This window comes from Trachurus japonicus, chromosome 8 (assembly GCF_045865225.1).
Source record: "Trachurus japonicus isolate A0001 chromosome 8, Traja_1.0".
Lineage (NCBI taxonomy): Eukaryota > Metazoa > Chordata > Actinopteri > Carangiformes > Carangidae > Trachurus > Trachurus japonicus.
In genome coordinates, this window is record NC_140914.1 from 1,569,863 (window position 1) to 1,592,968 (window position 23,106).

At 45.2% G+C, this 23,106-nt stretch overlaps 1 protein-coding gene and 1 pseudogene across 2 annotated transcripts in view; both read left to right on the top strand.

Moving 5' to 3' along the window:
- Nucleotides 1-7,397, top strand: part of LOC146982271 (serine/threonine-protein kinase WNK4-like) — a 48,915-nt gene extending 41,518 nt beyond the window's left edge. The window contains exons 19-27 of the mRNA XM_085785492.1: nucleotides 1,127-1,178; nucleotides 1,251-1,429; nucleotides 2,921-2,954; nucleotides 3,051-3,528; nucleotides 3,698-3,900; nucleotides 4,028-4,122; nucleotides 5,502-5,606; nucleotides 6,789-7,174; nucleotides 7,265-7,397. Of these exons, the coding sequence (XP_085641618.1) occupies nucleotides 1,127-1,178; nucleotides 1,251-1,429; nucleotides 2,921-2,954; nucleotides 3,051-3,528; nucleotides 3,698-3,900; nucleotides 4,028-4,122; nucleotides 5,502-5,504 (1,044 nt within the window). The 3' untranslated portion in view covers nucleotides 5,505-5,606; nucleotides 6,789-7,174; nucleotides 7,265-7,397. The remainder of the gene's footprint in view (nucleotides 1-1,126; nucleotides 1,179-1,250; nucleotides 1,430-2,920; nucleotides 2,955-3,050; nucleotides 3,529-3,697; nucleotides 3,901-4,027; nucleotides 4,123-5,501; nucleotides 5,607-6,788; nucleotides 7,175-7,264) is intronic.
- Nucleotides 7,398-8,848: 1,451 nt separating this feature from the next.
- On the top strand, nucleotides 8,849-20,996 carry LOC146982272 (uncharacterized; annotated as a pseudogene). The gene is made up of 5 exons (XR_015036370.1): nucleotides 8,849-8,928; nucleotides 11,496-12,240; nucleotides 12,400-12,566; nucleotides 19,053-19,247; nucleotides 19,425-20,996. The product of XR_015036370.1 is annotated as an uncharacterized LOC146982272 (transcript).
- Nucleotides 20,997-23,106: the final 2,110 nt, after the last annotated feature.

Consider the following 23,106-nt stretch of genomic DNA (forward strand, 5'->3'; position numbering starts at 1 on the left):
ATGTGAGGGGTCCGTAGTGATCAAGAGCGCTTTCCTCTGTACTGCGCGTCTGTAGAGATCTGGGAGTTGTAACTGAGGTGTACCAGTGATTTTCACAGCTTGTTTTATGATTCTTGAAAGTTTTTTCTTGCTTTTTTCAGTTAGGAAGTTGTACCAGGATGCAATGTTGAAAGTGAGGGCTGACTTGATGAGTGACCGGTACACTACTGTTAAAATGTCCTGTTTTACATTAAAACCTTTCAGCCTCCTCAAAAGAAACATACACTGCTGGGCTTTTTTGTAAACTCCATCTGCATGTTGGAGAAAGGACAGGTGGTGATCGATATCAGTGCCCAAGTACCTAAAAACATTGACCTGCTCCACCGCCTGCCCCTCTAGCATGAGAGGCTCAAAGAGGGGGTGGGGGTTGTCACAACACAGCTCCTTGGTCTTTGAGATGTTTAGGACCACACTGCAAAAACTCAAAATCTTTCCAAGAATATTTGTCTTATTTCTTGTCAAAATGTCTCATTTCTAGTCAAAACTAATCTCTTTCCACTTAAAATAAGACTCATCACCTAAAAATTTACTTATTTTTAGATCATTTTCACTTGTTTCAAACTAATTTTCACTTGAAATAAGTAGAAAAATCTGCCAGTGAAAGCAAGTTGTTTGTGATTGTAATAAGAAAGAAAAACTAGATCCACTGTCAGATTTTTCTTCTTATTTCAAGTGAAAATATGCTTGAAAGAAGTAAGAAGTGCCTAAAAACAAGCTACTTTTTATGTGATGAGTCTTATTTTAAGTAGAATGAGATTTGTTTTGACTAGAAATTAGACATTTTGACTGGAAATGAGACAAATATTCTGCTGTCCCAGAGCCAGGTGGTCATGAAGTCCACATACTGCCTGTATATGAACAGGGAATAGTCATCTGTCAGACAGGCCACCAGGGCCATGTCGTCAGCGTACTTCAGAAGCATCAGATTTTTGGCGTTGCAGGTGAGTTCATTGGTGTAGATGGAAAAGAGGATAGGCGAGAGAACACAACCTTGTGCTCACTGACCTGGTCCAGGACTAGACTGGTCCAGGTCCTGTTCATTCATTCAATCATTCTCATTCATTCATTCATTCATTCATTCATTCAGCTGCATCACAGTCCGGTCCAGGTGAAAGTGGACTTGGCTCCGCCCCCTCATGGTGAGTCTGATGACATCACAACATGACATCACAGCTGTTCGAGCAGTCACTGATCTCTGATGTGGTCTACAGGTTCAGAGACCACCAGTCCCGGTCCTGGTCCTGGTCCTGGTCCTGGTCCTGGTCCTGGTCCTGGTCCCGGTCCCGGTCCCGGGCCTGGTCCTGGTCCTGGTCCCGGTCCCGGTCCCAGTCCTGGTCCCAGTCCCAGTCCCGGTGCCCATCCCAGTGCCCGTCCTCCCAGTCCTCAGAAGGTGAGACAGGATGTGATGTCACTTCCTGTTGTTTTTATTAAAGCCCCTACAAAGAACTCTGTTTTCTGGATGTTGAATGAAGACTAGGGTTAGGGTTAGCAGACCAGCTTAATGGGAGGACTGGATGGCAGACTGGTTCATAGGAAGAGAGGGCAGACCAGCTTAATGGGAGGACTGGATGGCAGACTGGTTCATAGGAAGAGAGGACAGACCAGCTTAATGGGAGGACTGGATGGCAGACTGGTTCATAGGAAGAGAGGGCAGACCAGCTTAATGGGAGGACTGGATGGCAGACTGGTTCATGGGAAGGGAGGGCAGACCAGCTTAATGGGAGGACTGGATGGCAGACTGGTTCATAGGAAGAGAGGGCAGACCAGCTTAATGGGAGGACTGGATGGCAGACTGGTCCATGGGAAGAGAGGGCAGACCAGCTTAATGGGAGGACTGGATGGCAGACTGGTTCATAGAGGACAGACCAGCTTAATGGGAGGACTGGATGGCAGACTGGTTCATAGGAAGAGAGGACAGACCAGCTTAATGGGAGGACTGGATGGCAGACTGGTTCATAGGAAGAGAGGGCAGACCAACCTAATGGGAGGACTGGATGGCAGACTGGTTCATAGGAAGAGAGGACAGACCAGCTTAATGGGAGGACTGGATGGCAGACTGGTTCATAGGAAGAGAGGGCAGACCAACCTAATGGGAGGACTGGATGGCAGACTGGTTCATAGAGAGGGCAGACCAACCTAATGGGAGGACTGGATGGCAGACTGGTTCATAGAGAGGGCAGACCAACCTAATGGGAGGACTGGATGGCAGACTGGTTCATAGGAAGAGAGGGCAGACCAACCTAATGGGAGGACTGGATGGCAGACTGGTTCATAGAGGACAGACCAGCTTAATGGGAGGACTGGATGGCAGACTGGTTCATAGAGGACAGACCAGCTTAATGGGAGGACTGGATGGCAGACTGGTTCATAGGAAGAGAGGACAGACCAGCTTAATGGGAGGACTGGATGGCAGACTGGTTCATAGAGGGCAGACCAGCTTAATGGGAGGACTGGATGGCAGACTGGTTCATGGGAAGAGAGGACAGACCAGCTTAATGGGAGGACTGGATGGCAGACTGGTTCATAGAGGACAGACCAGCTTAATGGAGGACTGGATGGCAGACTGGTTCATGGGAAGAGAGGACAGACCAGCTTAATGGGAGGACTGGATGGCAGACTGGTTCATAGAGGACAGACCAGCTTAATGGAGGACTGGATGGCAGACTGGTTCATAGGAAGAGAGGACAGACCAGCTTAATGGAGGACTGGATGGCAGACTGGTTCATAGGAAGAGAGGGCAGACCAGCTTAATGGGAGGACTGGATGGCAGACTGGTTCATGGGAAGAGAGGGCAGGCCGGTCTAACAACCGTTCATTAGTTCCTTTCATCCGTGTTTATGATGATGATGACGACGATGATGATGTTCTTCCTCCGGTCCAGGTGCCCCCCCCCCAGCCGTCTCCACCTGTGCAGGGTAAGACTCAGTCACCTCGGTCCAGGCCGTTGCCATGGCGCCACCTACAGGTCATTCAGCCGCTCTTCTTCTTCTTCTTCTCCTGTCTTCTCTCAGCCAACAGACCACCAGTCGTCACCGTGGGGCGTTTCCAGGTCACGCCCTCGGGTGTCGTCGCTCAGCCAGAGCCCCGCCCCCTCAGCCAGGCCACGCCCACCGCTCAGCCGGAGCCCCGCCCCCTCAGCCAGGCCACGCCCACCGCCCACTCCCCGCCCCCCTCCAGGCAGAGCCAATCGGGAAGCTCGGGGAGCAGCACGGAGGAACAGAGCGAATCGGAGAGCAGGGTCCCCGTCCCCGTGGTGACGGTCTCCCCGGCCCGTGGTTACCATGACAACCGGGGCGAGGGCGAGGAGGAGGAGCGGGAGGGGAAGAAGAGGAAGAGGAAGAGCAGGCTGAGCATCAGCGAGTGGGAGGAGTCAGCAAGCAGCCCCACATTCAGCCAATCACGGAGCCGCTCTGCGCTGTCCGTCAGCTCCGACGAATCAGAGAGCGACACTGAGGAGACGTGGGAGGAGCTACTAGAGCTGCGTGAAAGGTGATTGGTGGAGAAGTGATCGGCCCAATCAGAGAGAGGGAGAATTCAAAATAAAAACAATGAAACCAAACCTGGTTCTGGTTCTGGTTCTGGTTCTGCTGGGTGGAGGGATTTCAGAAGAGAAAGTAGTGCTTTGTTACCAAAAACCTGAATCCTGTCTCTCCCTCAGACACCTGTCTGAAGTGCAGGACCTACAGGCCAATCAGAAGCGAGAGATCGAGGAGTTGTACGTGAGGATGGGTAAAGCTCCGCCCCCCGGCGTCGTCTCCCCGGCCGCCATGTTGAACCATCGCCGCCGCCTCTCAAAGAGCGGGAACTTCCCTCCTGTTCGCAAAAACAGTCTGCAGAGACTGGAGGTGGCGCCTCTCGCAGGTGGGAAGACACACACACACACACACACACACAAACACGCACACACGCACACACACACACACACACACACACACACACACATACACACACACACCAACAGTGAGCTGAGGTTGTGTTTGTGGCTCAGGTATCATGAGGAAGAGCTCGGTCAGCGGCAGCAGCAGCGGCTCTCAGGAGAGAGCAGGGAAAGGAGTGACCTTTGCCCCCGAACACACCTGCATGGTGAGTTCACACACACACACACACACCTACACACACACACCTGTACAACTCAGAGCCCGTCCATACGAATACAGGTTTATTGAATCCGTATATAAGTATTTTATCGTTTCGGCATCTCGTCCAGACGGGGGGGCAACATCCCACCAGTCTGACATAGGCCTCTAATTGTCTAAATGGCAACACTTAATTTTCTATCAAACATCCCATCATTCCGACAATTTTTGCCTCCTATGATCGGAGTTGTGGGACGTTCGCATGTCAGAATAGCGGTATGTCAAAATGATGGGATGTTGGAGTGGTGGGATGTCTAAATGGTGGGATGTCGGAGTGGACGTCGGAATGGTGGGATGTCAGAGTGGTGGGATGTCAGAGTGGTGGGATGTCTAAATGGTGGGATGTCTAAATGGTGGGATGTCGGAGTGGTGGGATGTCTAAATGGTGGGATGTCGGAGTGGTGGGGTGTCTGAGTGGTGGGATGTCTAAATGGTGGGATATCGGAGTGGTGGGGTGTCTGAGTGGTGGGATGTCTAAATGGTGGGATATCGGAGTGGTGGGGTGTCTGAGTGGTGGGATGTCTAAATGGTGGGATGTCGGAGTGGTGGGATGTCTAAATGGTGGGATGTCGGAGTGGTGGGATGTCGGAGTGGTGGGATGTCTAAATGGTGGGATGTCTGAGTGGTGGGATGTCGGAGTGGTGGGATGTCGGAGTGGTGGGATGTCGGAGTGGTGGGATGTCTAAATGGTGGGATGTCGGAGTGGTGGGATGTCTAAATGGTGGGATGTCGGAGTGGTGGGATGTCTAAATGGTGGGATGTCGGAGTGGTGGGATGTCTAAATGGTGGGATGTCGGAGTGGTGGGATGTCGGAGTGGTGGGATGTCTAAATGGTGGGATGTCGGAGTGGTGGGATGTCTAAATGGTGGGATGTCGGAGTGGTGGGATGTCTAAATGGTGGGATGTCGGAGTGGTGAGATGTCTAAATGGTGGGATGTCGGAATGACAGCATGTAACCCGTCCAGACAGAAACAGCATTTTCAGGTGATGAAAACAGTATTTTTTGGAAACAGGTCCCAGAGAAGGAAAATCTGAAAACGCACGACTTTAGACATTAAAGGAGCGTAACAAACCAGTGTGGCTGCCGTCTCCATGGCTACCATCAACAAAGCAAAATTCAAACTACGTCAGATCACGTTTGATCACGTGTGATCTGTGGCGACAGACTCATCTAATATCTGAGCTCACCTCACACAACACCATCAAGACTGATCCAAACTGATCAGTGATGTTTTATCTTTATGTGCGAACCAGGTTTTAGTGTTTCTGCCACCGGAGAGATCCACCTCTGACTCCTGACCCCTGACCTCTGACCTTTCCCCCCAGTGACAGAAAGGAGACATGAAGACGACCTGTGAGGAAGAGGAGGAGGAAGAAGACACAGTGATTCATGACCTGACTGCAGCTTCTCACTCAGACCTGGTTCTGGTTGTAGACCTGGGGCCGGATTCACCAATATGTTCTTAAGAAAGATCTTAAGAAATGTCTTAAGAAGAAAATTAAGAAGTTCATAAGAAAGTTCTTAAGTGCAATTCCTCAATATTTTCTTAAGAACTGTCTTAAGAACAGTCATTTCTTACGAATTTATTATTTTTCCTACTTAAGAACTTCTTAAAATACGTATTGCATTGCATTGTATGCACCATCAGCAGCATAGCAGGTAGAGTGTGGAGTTTTGTTCGTTGCAGTTTGTAAACAAAACATTGAAACTCAGCCCCTCCTCTGGGGCTAAGCTGTGTAGCCTCTTGCCCCAGACAGCAGCAGTTGTCAGGACTGCAAAGGAAAGGAAATACAGTCTGAAGCGCTGGAGCCGTGGGCCGATAACCGACCGTCACAGGAGCCTCCGGCGTTATGTAGTTATGCCATCGCGGTGAGCTGGGAAGACGGTGTTAGCGGCGGATGCTAACCGCTAGTTAGCATCGAGCTAGCTCACTACAAGTACCCTGTGTCGGTCGGGAATCGGTCCGCGGCTCTAGCGCTTCATTCAGACTGTATTTCTTTTTCTTTGCAGTCCTGACTGCTGCTGCGAATAGAGAGAGACGTGCTAGCACTCAGCAGCATCAGAGATAGCTAAGTTAGTGCAGCTAGCAGCCCTCAGCCTCCTACTCTGCTCCACCTGAGCTCTGTCATCAACTCTCGCTCTTCACCCAGAAACGACCCTGTGCACAACAAAACAAAGCAACACCACACAGGACTAGAAGCCCATTACGTGATAATTAAAACGGATTTCATATGTATAAGTCTAACATTTATTTTTGGGCACAAATATGACCTATAGCTACTAGTCTAAACTTGTCTAAAATTTGTTGAAAAAGGCGATTTTAGAAGTTTACCTATACACCGTGGGAATTTAAGACAGGTCAGGGTTGTCTTAAAGTTAAGAAAAAAGTAAAGAACAAATTTGAGAACTTTGATTTCAAGAATACCATTTGTTCTTAAGTTTTTTCTTAAGAAGAAACTTAAGAACAAAGTTGAGAAAATACTTAAGAACTTTTTTGGAGAATATGACTTCTTCTCTTTTTTCTTCTTAAGACAGAAGTTGAGAAAAAAATTACACTTAAGAAGATTTTTTTTCTTAAGAACGTTTTGTGAATCTGGCCCCTGGTTCTGGAGTCAGACCTGGTTCTAGAGTCAGACCTGGTTCTGGTTGTAGACCTGGTTCTGGTTGTAGACCTGGTTCTGGAGTCAGACCTGGTTCTGGTTGTAGACCTGGTTCTGGTTGTAGACCTGCTGCTTCAGATCCCTGAGCTCGTTGTTCTCATTTGATGTGTGTGATGATTGACAGCTGTCAATCAAAACTGCTGCAGCTGCTGTTTGTGAGTGTGAAGCTTTTTACAGTCCAGGTCCAGGCCCAGGTCCAGGCCTAGGTCCAGGTCTTGATGATGTCTGAAGTGCAGAGACAGAGGCGTCCAGCAGAGGGAGCGCTGTGTCCTCAGACTGGTGCAGTGGATGGTGGGGTGTGTTGGGTCAGGACGGATCCACCTGACGGAGGACTTGTTGTCCAGGTGGAGGACCAGGTCCAGGTCCAGGTCCAGGTCCAGGTCCAGGTCCAGGTCCAGGTCCAGGTCCAGGACCAGGTCCAGGACCAGGTCCAGGTGGAGGACAGACAGAAGGACAAAGTCCCCAAAGACACCAGAGACATCACAGTCAAACTCAGGATTCATTCATCTCAGTTTGTAAAGTTTGTTTGTTTGAACATTAAACGTCTTGTGTGAAAGTTTCCGTCTCATAAAAGTTTGACTCTGATGCTGTAAAGGAAATGTCCTGGGGCCTCATTTGTAAAACTACGTACGCCCCAAATGCCAAATTTTGCATTTACCAAAAAAATATTCAGATTTATAAAACCTTGTGTATGCACACTTGTAAGCAAAGTTCCCTTTATAAATCACAGAGTGCCTACTTGGGGTTGCACAGACGACTTCACTGACACCAGAGCAGAGAAGTGTGTAGGTTTGTAGCCTATAAACAGAGCGCGAGAGGGGAACACACACACACACACGTACACGCATACACAGAGGCTACACACACACACAGCTGAGGGGTGGAAGCGCTTGTCGACCAGCACGGAGAAATTGCCGTCTGGTGTGAACAGGAGGGCCGCGGCTCGCGCGGCGCTTCGGCAGCCGGTGTGAACCTGTGAATCTGTTTTCCATGGTCCATGAAAGTTCTCTGTCATCCAGGTCATGGTTCTCTGAGAAAGTTGAATCTAGGTCATGCACGATGAAAAAACCTTCATACCAATAACCCATAACTAACTGCCTCTGATGGCCCATACCAATAACAGATAAGGTAGAATAATCTTTTATTTGTCTTACGTTGGGTAAATCTACAAGGTTACAGTACAGCAGCAGATAACAGTGATAGAATTATAGAACAACAGCCAATGTAATTGTACCATGATTACTGTCTCAACTGAAGTATCTTGTCCTGTGACTGGTGATGAGGTTGCCAGAGGCCTAGAAGTCAGTAGGAGCTGCAACCACTGGTCAGGGGGCACAACCCTGAGCCACTAGACTGCCGTGTGGTTCTGTGTTGTGTCCCAATTTTTTCTACATTTTGTGCAAACTTTAGATCAACTAGTAACCGGTGTAAACTGTAATGTAAAATCCTAAAATCACTCCATCAAACAAAAGAAAGTAATGTGAGATTTGAGTAACATGGAGAATCCAGCCAAAGAAGGGACAGAGCTGTGTGCGGTCCACACCGTCACTTTACAGACAGCCCAGCTGCAGGTTTCACATCATAGTTACCAGTGTGGGTGCTGGTGTTGTGGATGTTGTAGCATCACGTTGAAAGACAGAGAGAAAGGGTCAAATCCATCACCGATGATGTCATCGCTTCACTTGAACATTATTCTGGCTTTAGTGTTTTAGAGATCATGTCGTGTTGAACTGTTGATTGTCAGTTTTCATTCTTATTCCTTTTTTTTTTTTTTACCATGCTGTGCATCAATGCTATTTATATTCTGTCTGTACAAGATTTTTGAAAATTACAAATTAAAAAAGTCACAGTTCATAAGCAGGGTGTAGGCTAACTGCTCCTTTACAATAAGTCACATGACTTAGAAGAAGTGAGCTACAGGGAACCACCAGTGAAGAGCAAAGTCTGCTGCACTTTCACCTTCAAGTGTTTGCCTATAGAATCAGCCAATAGAAAACCAGGGCAGAGGGAAACTCCAGCTCTATAAAAGTTGGAGCTGAGCGTTTCAAACACTTCTCTTTGTCTCAGTGAGCTGAGCTGTGACCTGCAGCAGGTAAGACCACACCTTCATTTCCAGCTCACACTGTCAGGGTTTAGACTCCAAAGTCTAATCTGACTAACCACGTGTGTGTGTGTGTGTGTGTGTGTGCGTGCGTGCGTGCGTGCGTGCGTGCGTGCGTGCATGCGTGTGTGTATGGGACTTCTTGAGTCAAGTAATGGAGCACACTGACTCATTCCTATCTGACAACAGGCCTATACTCCCTCCAACTCGCTTTGCTCACCCTCTGCATTTCACATAATTGAAGACTGCAGATTTGTTTTCGTTCCAAGTATTTTTATTGTTATTGGTAACACTTTACAATAAGGGTCCCTTAATTAACATTAGTTAGTTCATTATTAAGCATTAATAAACAGTTTACAGATATATTAACAATCATTATTATGTATTACTTAGGATTAGGAAACAATTAGTAAGCACTTAATTAATGTTTACTACTCAAAGTTAGTTAATACATTATTACGCAATAATAAAAGTTGAATAATGTGATTAGTTAAAGCAGAAGTAAGTGGTCCGGTCGTTTTCGCTAATGCTGCGTTCCAGGCAGGCTTTTGAAATCGTAAATTACAGCTTCAAGTCACGACTTACGACTTTGTAGCGTTCCAGGCAACCCACTCGTGTTTTTCCGACCTGTTTTACCGGTGAAAGTCACTATAACGGCCACTCGTAACTTCTGACCGGTGAACTCGTACCAGATCGAACTGGTATGACTTCACGTCGGAAAAATACGAGTTTCCTTGAACGCACCATAACAGTCCTCGTCCCTACGTCACCACATTCACGGCGTCCCTTGGCTGCACACACAGAGAGGACTGCCCCTTTATGCCGTTCTCTCTCCTCATTGGATAAAAACTGTAGGATACGAGAAAAGTTTTCTCCTGGGCTCAGAGCAGAGCAGAGTGACTGACAGACCCGTGTTTCAGTCCAAACACTCTATAGAAGTGATTGCTGTCGGAAGATATAACTATTTAAGACTTATATTAACACAAATATATCACTTACTTCTGCTTTAACAATATGTATGCATTACTCAGCATTAATGAACAGTTTATATATTAATGCTTAATAATGCACTAACTAACATTAATTAAGGGATCCTTATTGTAAAGTGTTACAATAAAATGTATTATTATCATTATTATTACTATTACTATTATTATTGTCAGTAACGGGAACAGCGTTATAACGGGGGAAAGAGTTGCCCAGTTAGTCAGTTCCCATCACTGCAGAGGATGAAACTTGTAATGTTCCCACACCTTTGACATTGTCTTTCCTTCTTTCCTGTTGTGTCTGGACTTCAGTAAGCAGCATTTGTAAGGAAATATATAAGAAGAAAAATATGAATATGAAACATACAAATATACGTTTATATTTTCATATTTAAAAAAGGTCTTCTTGTTCTCTGTGTCATGGCCCTGAGATTACCACCACTTTGCAATGACAGTTGTTTAGGTGAATCTGTTGTTGAGGCGTGCCGTCTTTTTCCTCCTCTTGGAATCTACACCAAACATGTTTTGCAGTTTTCACTGCTGTTGTCGTCCACTGCCACTGAGAAAAACAACCAGGCAAGAGAAGTCATGCAGCTCTGCACACATGGGCAAAGGTTACACCCCGCCTTTCCGAAGCCCCGCCTTTCCGACAATAGACTTCCATTCATCGTAATAGCGGGGTTTTCTATTTTTTCTAAAGACCCCGCTATTCTGAAAAGGCTATTGGGGAAACCCCCAGTGCGCAGTGCGCATTGATCCTTTTTTCCTTTTAGGGGTCAAACGGATCATGTGCATAATTAACTGCAAAACAAGCAAATACTTCATATTAATGACTTATAATGTTCATTCTGCTTCTAGCCTGTCTAGCCTCTACCTGGTCTTTTTACTAAACTTAACCAACTCCTTTCTGCATTGCCTAAGCCCAACCAAAGCATCTCCCTCAGTCAGCTGTCAGCACGAGCAGCGGCTGCAGCAGCCTCGCGCCCCTGTGAGCTCAAGCCGGCTTCAACCGCGCTCGAGTGGAGCAGGGGGGAGAAAAAAAGTGTATTTATTTTACTGTGTGGGAGATCTCCAACAACGGAGTCGGGGAGAAAGCAAGTGGGACAGATCTGCCCAGTCCCTGAGCAGCGCACGTTTCACAGACAAGCCACAACACAGAGTGTAAACAACGTCACGCGGTTCAGCACCTTGGACATTGGACAGCTGCGGGGGGGAGGGTGTCGGAACAGCAGTGTTTAGAAGTGGGGGTATTTCGGAACAGTGGGGTGTCGGAGTGTGTCGGAATGGAGAGCTGTCCCCATGGGGCAAAGTACTCAGGTGAAGCAACTGGCATTTTGAGCACGACAACTGAGATTTGTTTTCCATGAATACCAGATCTATTTATCAAATTAAATTCCATTATGGGAGCAATACAAAATGCTGTAATTTTCCACAAAAAAAAGTGAAATGTGAAACGTCTTCAATGATGAAGTCCAGCTGATGTAGATTCAACTTTCTCTGAGTATGTCATGTTCTTCCTCCTCCGAGGACAGTTGTCACGGAGTCTAATCCATCCCAACTTTGTTGTTTCAGTTCTGGTTGATCTCAGAGACGGTTCACTGAGGACACACAGACCTCCATCATGGCTACTGCTGACCAGCTGCTGGACCTGATTGACTCCTGGATGGAGGAGAACGAGCGCTGTGAAAGGCAGCTGAGGAAACTGGCTGATGAACTGGAGTCACTCAGGGAGAAATGTAACGCCGGCCAATGTGTGGGCAACAGCGTGGCTGTGGTGGGAGTTGCATGTACGATCATAGGAGGTGTGTTGACCACTGTGGCGACCGCTGGAGCAGCTGCTCCGTTCTTAGGCGCGTTAGGAACAGCGTATGCAGTTACAGGTGGCGCCATCTCTCTGTCAACTGAGGTCATTGAGATCATCTTGTCCAGCGGCCCCATGAAAGAGGCGAAGGAAGCAGCAGAGAAGAGCGCTGGAATTGAAAAGAAAATCCAGCAGCACTATGAGAAACTGAAGCTGGAGCAGAGGAGGAAGAATCCCTCTGCAGATCTGGACCACCTGGACCAAAACGTCGTGTTAGAAATTGTGAGAGCCATCGCAAGACGAAGAGGATATGGCCACCACTTGGACTTGACGTGTTCTGCCATCAAATATATCTATAATGACAAAAACCTCAAAATGATCTATAAAGCAACACTTGGCATTTTAGCAGTTTTTGCTCTTAAACTCCATGGGGCCAGATTAATGAATCTGTATCAAAAAGGGGCAGAGAAACTCAGCAGAGTCATGTCTTCAACTGCTGGAAAAAGTGCTGCCAAGGTGAGATTCACTAATGATACTAAAGATAACAACAGTCAATCATCCAGACTCATTCTTATTGAACAACATATTCCAACTTTGTTATTTATGACTGTAAGTACTGTGAGTCAGGACTGATAACAAATCTATTGTTATCTATCTGTTCTTATTGGTGATCAGATTGCGGCAGCTGTTGGAATGGTGCTGACGCTTCGTGAGGCGATTGACAACTGGACAGATGTGATCAAGAATAATAACGAGACTGAAGCCAGCAGATCAATACGAGCCAAAGCCGATGAGATCCGAGAGGTGAACAGGGGTCTGAAGAAGCAGTTTGACGACATCGGGTATGTTTGTAAGGGGATGTTATGGGTTTATTCTGTCTCAGTGAGTCTCTTACGTAGGTCTGACAGCAGCAGCTTCAGTATGCATTCATGAACACAGTGCTAAACACTGTGCTGTTGAACTCTCAGGTTATACTGCAGCTTAATATGAATAAATCAGCAGAACATTTTCTGCTCATTGAACTTATTTAAAAAGTCTAAATGTTTTTAGCCCAAAATACTCCAACTACCACTTATTAACAAGCTACATACCAGACAACCATAAACACCACAGAGAAACATACAAGGAACCAACTCTGACCTCCCACCGAGCTGCAGTCCTTGTTTAATAACAAGGCAAGCTATGGCAAGTGGGATACTAGCACAATAAACTGACCGCAGGCTTCTCCGGAAAGGAGCCATTATTATTCTAAAGTAATGTAAAGGTTTGTTTTCTTTGGCAGGAACTCAGTGTTAAATGTTGGCATTAACAGTGCAATAACAGTGCATTGACAGTCTATTAACAGTCTATAAAAATGTGCAATATGTGTTGTGTTGTGTTGTGTTGTGTTGTGTTGTGTTGTGTTGTGTTGTGTTGTGTTGTGTTGTGTTGTGTTGTGTTGTGTTGTGTTGTGTTGTGTTGTGTGTGCAATGCTGTTATGTCTTGTGTTTGCTGGGTTGATATGGCTGAGGTGTATAGTTTTTTGTCATTGTGGCCATCAAGGCCTTTATGGCGCAGCTACAGTGTCCTAGACAAAAATCCCTGAATGGGACAATAAAGTTTATCGTATCATATCGTATCGTATCGTAAACAATGCATTAACAGTGCATTGACAGTCTATTAACAGTTAGTTAACGCAGTAGTAGTTGATGCTGAACAGTGTTGCACACACACATGCACTACATCACTCTGCGTTGCTGCTGTTTTCAGCAGCTGGAGGGCCACCATCAGCATTTTAGCAGTTAATAGGCTCGTTGGAGATGAACTGCGCCTCGCCTGGACAGTCGGCGAGAGCAGGCGGCAGCAGCAGGGGGCGGTGACAGAAAGCTGCAGTCAAGTCGGACAGTTTCCAGCCGCCGTCAATACAAACAGGAAGTCACCAAAGTATATATTTCTTATGCTGTACTGCAATTGTCCAATAAATAACCAATATATTTCTCAGGATATAAGTTTGATTCAGTGTGAATATTTTTTTAAGCAGTATAGGCCTACAACATGAAATTCATATAATCTAGCATTATACAACAACACGTAGTGTTTGCTGTCCCAACTAAGAGCCAATCAGCTCATGATCCGGTGCGTTTCCCATCATGCCCTGAGGCTTGCAGGCGGTTGCAGTCGGTGGAGAGCAACTGCGGCGCCTGGCTCTAAAAGCTGCGGCCGCCTTGATCTCGTGAGGTTATCGTTGCAGGCGCGTGCATGACGTCAGAGCAAGTCGGGATCAAGTCGGACACAAATCTAACCGGCATGCATTGTGCGCTGGTCACCGGCGATCGATTCTGCACACGCCTGGCTCATCTCGAACGCACCTATTGTTAGCAACACCCAGCATGCACCTGCTGGTCATGTGACACTGGCTTGGTTCCTCCAATCAGCAGCAGCTGCTGATTTATGGTCATCACATGACTTTTGTTTTGTAGAGTTTGATGACAGAAATACTTGAGTTAAGAAGTTAAAATAAAAAATAACTCAAAATCTATGTTTAGAGTAAAGAATGTAACTTGTTACCTGTGTGTTTATTATGTCCTGCTAACTGTTCCCTCCTAACTGTTCCCTCTCTGTGGATCTCACAGGAAGATGTTACATCAATTTCCAAGATGGCGCCACGGATGGCTCCCTCGGGGTTTTGGCGCACTCTTTTCTGTCTTGTTTGGTGTTTTAATTCTGTATTTTGCCATCGTTCTGGTGGCTCCTACTCCAGGGAAGAGCTTATGAACATCAGAGCTACTACCCCCGGGGACTTAGATTTCCATCTTTTTTGGCGTCTACTGCTGTTGGGATCATCCCTATGTTCCCCACTTTGTATGGGACCGGGGAACATAGAACCCTTTTTCTAAAGATTTAAATTTAATTTTATGTTTTTTTCATGCATGGGAAGTAGGACTTCCTTGGAAGAAGAAAGAAGCTGATGCTGCCCATGCCCGGACCCTAAAAAAGCAATAACAGGCTGTTTAGACATATATTGCAATGCTCTACAAATTCTCATGGCAAAAGTTATTGGAATGATCTTTTTGATTGAATTAACTGGAAAACAGTGTGGACTTACCATCAAAAACACTTGATCCACAATAAAGTGAAAGATGTTTATCAACCCTTACATACTGTTCATTTCATGCCTTCATAGTACGATAACAATTCCCTCTGATGTTTGAACTACAGATCTAATTACAATGTATAAATGTGATGTTAATAAATGGGTGATTGATCCTTATTGATGTAGCTGTGAGAGAGCAGGGAGAGGGGATTGAGGTTTTACACCACTCATTTAGCTATCACGACATGGTTGGTACCAACAGATGCCTCCTGTCTCCTGGTTTCATATGATGTCTGTATGTATGTTCACTTTAGCTTTAAAACTGGGCCGTTTGTGACGCGATAAATATTTCACATTCATTCAAAAATGATCGTGGTCACACACTACTATTTATAGATCTAGTAGCCTACTGTCTGCTGCCTGCTGGTCCTGCTTTTTAGCTAAAGCTGGACTGATCCTTACTCTCCGTCTGTTGACATCAGAGCTCCTGCAGCGTCGTCGGAGCCTCGCTACATGGGCGCTACCAACACACAACTGGGAGGGGGGTGGTCGCAACGCTGCAAGCTCTGCCCCCTATACCTTTACCTCCATCCACTAGCAAACACCTGAGCATGAACGCACTAGCATCGTCACACAACAACAACACATTTGCTAACTTTCATGTTCAATAATCTTATCATATAATCGATTTTTAATTTATTTATTTTTATTCTTACTTTTGGTTGCTTGCAAATGAAAATAAATCAGCTGGTAGATATTATTATTATTTCATGCACCACCATTATTTGATTGAAGCACTTGAATGAAACTTTGTCAAAAGGTTCAGATTCCTGGGGCTGCCTTTAGCTCACTAGGTAGAGCGGCCGCCCCATGTTGAGGCTGCAGTCCTCACTGCAGGCGGGCGGCCCTGGTTCGAATCCCGCATCAGGCAGCCCTTTCCTGCATGTCATTCCCCCTCTCTGCCTCCCCATTTCCTGTCTCTCTCTCGACTGTGCTATCGATTAAAGGCAATAAAAATAAAAGGCCAAAGACATACTATAAAAAAGGTCCAGATTCCTGTGCATCGTTTTATATCAGTTTCTATTCCAAAGTTCCAGCTGTTGTAGCACGGGGGAGCTTAATTAGTGAAACACACAAAGGGCCTGTCAGTGACGTCACGTTGGTTCAAACTCCCGGCGGCAAAACTAGGACAGTTTCTGTGAAGGTGAGAGACAAGTTGTGATGCTCTCTGTAGGCTACATGCAACAAACTGTAAGTGCTGTTGTATTTGTGTTAAAATAGGAATTCATAACTAGAAACAGCATTTCCTAACGGAACATGCGTGTGAATGCTGAAACCCAATGCTGAACCATGCTGAATTAGCAGAATAAATTGACAAAGACATGCGGAATGGCATACAAGAAACATGTACATGGAAGGAATTGAACCCACAACTTCATGAGTGGTAACATAACACACTAACCATATGGCCACAGAGGACCTGAGTTACAATGAGCTTTATACTATGAGGAATCAAAGACTGTCCAATGACAGCTGAATAATTGGAATCAAAAGTCAAGCAATGATGTGAAATGACTGAGGTAGGAATCGAACCCATGACCTTATGATCATTAAGCCTTTACTCTGCCACTCGGCGACAGAGAGCACACTGCTCTCAAGACTGTTGTCATTCATTGTAATGTGATGATGTGCTGCAAACTGGTATGAGTAATCAAGGAGATAACAAACACCTGTAACCAATTGAAGGCGGGGGAGGAGAGCAGAATTCAACATAACATAACAAGAGTTCTTCCCTTGGATTCGAACCAGTGACCTTGGGGTTGGCAAGCATCCACCCTACCCCCTACACTACAGTGGAGTTGTGCAAAAGAGGTTGAGACTTTGATGAATGTGAGATTTTTCAATGATGCTTAAAAAAAAAGTAAGGAAAGTGCAGAAATTAGCCACACCAAGCAAGAAGAGGACTTTTTTGTGACCTGTGACTATTTTTTGGCGAATTAAAATGAATTTAAAAGCACTTAACAGCAAGTTACAAAGTTGAGCTTCTTCTCCTGCTGCTGTGAAAAAAATGCATTGGGCTGAATGAGAGCAGAGAGCTCCCTGGCTGCATTTAAAAAATATTTTAAATTATTATCTAAGAATGGAAGAATGAAGAATGGAATGGAATTGTTTGTTTGTGTATGTGTGCATGTGTGACTGTGTGTGAGTGTCTGTGTGTGTCTGTCTGTGTGAGTGTGATGCCTGTGTTTGTGCGTGGACATCCTCTGTCAGTCTGGTTTATCATGTGTGTGTGTGGGGCTGTGTTTAAAAACATCTTAACGAGCGGCCAGGCTGCACCTGACCTGTTCTATTTATAGACATGATAACGAGCTGGCCGCTACAGCTGGCCACTGCACTACACAGAGCAGAGCAGAGCAGAGAGATTTGAGCTCTGTGCAGCTTCCCAAAACAGCCCAGTAAAAGAGAACCATACCTCTTATCAGAATGTGGCCATGACTACTGGGGCAAGGAGACCTTCCTGAGCACATTGATGTGCATTAAATGTTTGTAGGGCAAAAACTTTTCTCAGGGTCGCAAGGTAGAAAAGGGGGGCATTTCTGTTTTTCTAAAAAAATCTCTGTGTGAAACTTTGTCAAATAAAAAAAAACAACTGAAACTGCAGAGCAAACTCTGCAACATGTGGACTTCACGTTTTGACGAGAGGAGAGGGGGAGACTTCATCCTCGTTTAGATCATAGATGTGCTCTCATTACGTGACAAGGACCGAAATGTGGTACCGATTGACTTTATGTGAATCGATACTCGGTACTTTGGTGGGAATTCGGTCGGTACCAAAAAAGTACCGAATTTCGGTACCCATCCCTACTTGCCAGTCTTAATGCTGATTTGAGCACGTTCTCAACGTCTTATTGACCAATCAGATTGCTTGGTCGGAACTACTTGTAAAAATATTAAAATCCAAAAGAATATAATGTTTGGTATTTTTGAAAACAACAGAGGTAGATTGAAAGATCTGTGCAAAACAAGTAAAAAAAAAATATTTTTCTATATTTCTATATTCCTATATTTTCTTCTGACATTTTTACAGCCGTTGTTTTTAGTGGCTGTTTTAACTTCTAAGTTCTTCGGTAGCGAAAGGGAGTTTTTTTAAGGTCACCAGAGGGTTAAAGTAAATTAAGTTGACTTTTGATTATTTCAGAAAAAAATATATTTTCCCCAACTACTGGATAATTAAATTAATATTAAAATCTGTATTTTGAATTTTGAAGTTTGAATTTGAAGCACATGGAAAAATATTCACAATGTATTTGACTAATGTACTGTAAATATGTTTTTTATTCAATTGTTGTGGGTCAGATCAGAAGAAACAAACAATAGCACAGAAAACTATACATACACCCCATTTTGAAATAAATTCACTCTAATGGCGCTTTTTCACTGGCACGGCACAGCGTGGCATGGCCCGCTTTTTTTTCTTTTCCACTAGCCCTAGTACCTGGTACCAGGAACTATTTTAGTTCCTCCTCCTGGTTCCCAGCAGCCGAAGCAAAACTATAACGTGACGTCAGCCGACTGCCTTCCACTGATTGGACAGAGCGTCGTGATGTCAGCTGACTGCCTTCCACTGATTGGACAGAGCGTCGTCACTGGAAGAGTGCAGCGCTACGTCCCACATGAGAATCAAACCCGGAAATTTCAAAAACAGAGCGGCAACAGCAGCTGATCTGTACCAGACTGTTGTTATTCCTTCACCTGAGTTAAATGTTGCTGTGTCTAAAACCACTGTGGTCTGTTAACGAGCTGCAGACCAGTGAGTTTGGAGCTGACGAGCGGATCGAAAAAACAAAGACGGACAATGTGGCCCCGCGATCGCCTCCATGCCGACCCCGCCCCGCTGAGGAGGAACTAGAAGAACTCAGCTGTAGTGGAAAAGCACCTTTACCGAGCCGAGCTGTGCCGTGCCCTGCCTGTGTAGTGGAAAAGTGCCTTAAGTGTCTCCATGCTGGTGTTCTACCTGTTGTTTACAGACCAATCAGCCTTCAGTGTGTCACAGTCCTATTTAGAGTACTCATTATCTAGATTTGGTCATGTTGAAAAGTTTGGATCTGGATCAGACTGATCCAATCCAACTTTGCTTTGAACAACTGGGATGAAAGTAAAATGGATTATGTGCACTTGTTCAAAGGTTGTGATGCAGTGTCAAAGGATGAAGCAGGAAACAGCACCTGTCCAATCACTGAGAGGATCCATCCAGGTCTGGTTGTAAACACTGTTTTCTTCTTCAGATTGCAGGAGGAGTAGTTGGACTTGCAATTTCAATTCCTGAGTTGGTCATCAGCTGTAAAGACCTGAAAAACTGTGAGACAGAAGTCAGTCAGAGACTGAGAAAGAACGCTGAAGCCATACAGAAGGCCGCTGAAGAGTTTAAAAAGAACCTTGATAAAATTCAGTGAGTCTGCTCATCAACATTTTACAGTGTGATGTTAGAAATGAACAGATCAAAGGTTCATTTGAGGTGTGTGTGTCTGAGCTTCTCTGTCCAGGAGTCAAACTGAAACAGGACCAGACTGTTATTATGGTTGAAATGGTGCATCTAAATGTTTCTCTTGTTTTATTCTTCTTACAGGAAGCTGATTGAGAGATTGGCCAGGGTGAAACTCGCCATTGAAACCACCAAGAGGAGCTCAGCTCAAAAGAAAGATTTGTTCGAGTTTGCAATAGAAAAATGTGATGATAAAAGCATTCAACGGTGGTTGAGAGAGAATTCTGCTGCTTTCTTCCTTCTCACCACGGTGTTTGATTTAGTTAGAAAACACATTGATACGGGAAAAGAAAAAAAGAAAGAAAAAAAGGAAAAGAAAAAGAAAAAGGGGATGATCGACACCATCTTTGTGGCTCATGGGTGGATTAAAGACGAGAAGCACCCAGCGGCCTGTCTGCTACCTCGGTCCAACATCAAGGACGTGCTCCTCTACTCTCCATGGAACTGTGCCATCGATGCTAATGTAGCCTATGGTATAGCTACAGGATGCATTCAGCCTAAGCACCGAGTTTTTCTGTGTGTGTGTGTGAAGACGAATGTGATGAAGAACATCGTCCCAGGAAACCGCCTAATGACTGGAACTCGATGCAGAGAGCTGGATATTGTTCCATTCCCAAGATCATGGTTCAGTCTCTCGAACAGCCTGACGAAGTCTGGGAAACTTATATAGATCTCACTGAAAAATATGGTGGACCAGACATAAGCCGCATCGTCATCCCATTCCTCTCTCCAAAAAAAGATCAAATAATAAGAGTCCCGTTCTACGTCGTCACCTTGGCCTTGTCTATCGCCCTCTCCGTCTCTGGGTATGAAGCCACCGTCCATCTCGCTGCCTGTCTGGATGACATATCTTCAGAGTTTAGCAGTAGCTTCAACAGGAGGTTTCTGGAACGTCAGTATTCCTACACCATCGACAACTCAGTAATGACGTGTTCAGAAGACATGTTTCCTGCCCGAGACACTGAGCTGCAGATGCTGTACACGGCCTTACAAGCTGTGTTTAACACTAGACGTGTGTGATGAACAAGGCTGGGATAGAGCACACACAACACACAAAGTGTTACAGGTGCAGGACTAACAAACAAGTAGACTGTTTTGAAAAAGGGTGAAGGCTAAAAGATCAACTTTTCCATCACTTTGTCCTGACGAAGATCTACGTGATGGAAACGTTGATCTTTTAGCCTACAATAAACATCTGGGGAGCTACAACAGTGTGCGGACTTCACCCTTTTTCAAAAAGTGTAACCCCCCCGCTCCCCACTTCGCTGAGAGCTGGACACTGCACAATTGCCCATTCAGTGCGTTTTCCCATGCACCAGAGATAGACCAGCTGGACGAGGACCTGACTGACAGGGATGAAAGACGGTGAAATGCTGTTGAAAAAAATGTTTGTTCGTTTTTTTTTCGGTGGGAGATTATATGACAGACCCAAATGAGACTACGGTGGGCCGCCTTGCACAGAGCTGTCCGGCCTTTTAGTTTTGAGCCAGATGAAGAGCGGGGCAGGAGCTTGTAAACACTTTGCCCCGCCCTGGGGTTATGACGCCGTCAACCCCAGTCTCCCTGAAACTACCAGTTTGCGTCTGCCGTTGGTTCACAGCAATTTGAAGGCAGAAATACTCAGAAATGCAAATTTTCACTTACTTTTCTGCTGATACAGTAAGGCAAGGCAAGGCAATTTTATTTGTATAGCCCGTTTTTACAAACAGTTTGTCTCAAAGGGCTTTACATGGCATCGTAACAACATCCTCTGTCCTTAGACCCTCACATCGACTGAGGAAAAACTCCATGGAAAACCCTTTTAACAGGGAAAAAATCGGAGAAACCTCAGGGTGAGCAACAGAGGAGGGATCCCTCACCCAGGACAGACAGACGTGCAATAGATGTTGTTACAGACAAGAAAACAGTATGTCCTCTAACATCAGAAAAAACGCCACAGGAACATGAGAACATGAAAAAGACAAATTTTCACCGGAGGGGGTCTTTACCACCCACTAACCAACCAAATGCATGTTGAAATTCACTTTGACAGGTATCAATGTAAACACTCTCTCCACAGCTCTGTCTTCCTGGCAGCAGATCCACTATTCCTACATTCTAACTTTAAAAATTTACCAGCCACATTTTAAACTCTTGGCTGATGATCAAAAAAGTTATTTGAGAGCCCTAGAGACGACCAATCAGGATTGGCCTTTACTCTTTGATAATTGGTTTTTGTTGTTCTCCTTCCTGCCAGAGGGTGACACTATCCTTTACCCAGTTTTTAATTGGAGCAGAGTTTCCTCCTCCGACCAGACCGTGCCGTGCCATTCTGTGCCGTGCCGTGCCACCTCACTATGAGAGAGCTTTGTGTGAACTAGTTCAGACTGAGCTGAGTGATCCACTACAGAAACCAGCTCCTCTTCTTCTACTGGTGACACCATGTTGTTTGGATCAGAGGAAACCAGAGATAACGGCCGTTACTTCAACTTATTTTATGTCATGTTTGTTGTAGACATTGTTTGTTGATGTTTTTCTTCTTCTACTTCCATTTCTTCTTTGCTTGGATGCATATTATCTAATTTGTGAATTAATTTCTTGTAACAAGGGTTAGACAATATAAGTTTGCTTCTTTCTGCCCCCTTTCATTCAAGAGTTACAGTATTGTCATTTTTTATGAGTTTTATTTTTGTTTTTATGCTCAATAAATGAATGAAATAAATAAATAAACTAAACTAAACTAAAACTGTCTTGATCTGCTGAATAGGCTGCATCTCCCTCTCTTCTGTTTGTCCGCTCAATCAAATGATTGGAGGGCTCCACCTGTCTCCAGTGAAGCTTCTCTTCTTACCGTCATGTAAACTGGGACAATCTGTGCTCCTTAAGGTGGGGAGGGGGGTTTGGGGTTGGTTCTGTTCAGGATCATGGTTTGTTTCTGGATGACAGTATGTTCATGTCCTAGCATTTCTGGAGTTTTCACATTGTCACTACACAGTCAGTATCTAAATTAGCTCAACTTGGAACCAGTCTATTTTTACTATGCTGTACATCAAACTGTTTCTATTCATACACAACATTTTGAAAAAATAACAAGAAGTTGCAGTTTATATGACTCTGGATAAACAGGATGCAACTGAAATGAGGAGGAGCCCTGACTTACAGAAAATGTCTCACAGGAAGTTACAATAATTACAGGAAGTGAGCGACAGGAACCCACCAGTGAAGAACAAAGTCTGCTGCAGCCTGGGTTAACCATATCAGAAATGGGGCACTGGACTTGTACAGCTTCACACTTAGAGGCCTTTGCCAGCGTGCTCTCAGAAAACCCCAGGGAAAACCGTAGTTAGTATAATGTTGTGTACAAGTTCACATAGTCGTTAAAGGAGGCCAGTTGTAAGGCCCATTTATTAAAGGAAAAGAATGTAGGAAATAATAGTTGTACATCAGCATAAATTGTTGGGGCTGACTTTACATTGCATGCCACAGTGTAACCTGGTTTACTGTTCTTCCATTCACAGTAAATCCCTGCTACTTAAAGGGATAGTTCACCCAAGATTGAAATTTCCCTCATTATCTCCTCCCCCTCATGTGGACTAAGGGCTGGGAGAAGTTTCAGAGTCCTCCGTGGCTTCTCTGAGTTACAGGGGGTCTCGGCGTAGCAGTGCATGTCCATATGACGGTTGCAAATGGATACCAACTGTCTTCGTAACAAGAAGACACACCAAAAAATATCCAAATACCTCCATGCTGCTCGTATGTAATGTCCGTCTTGTATTAAAGCTCCGAA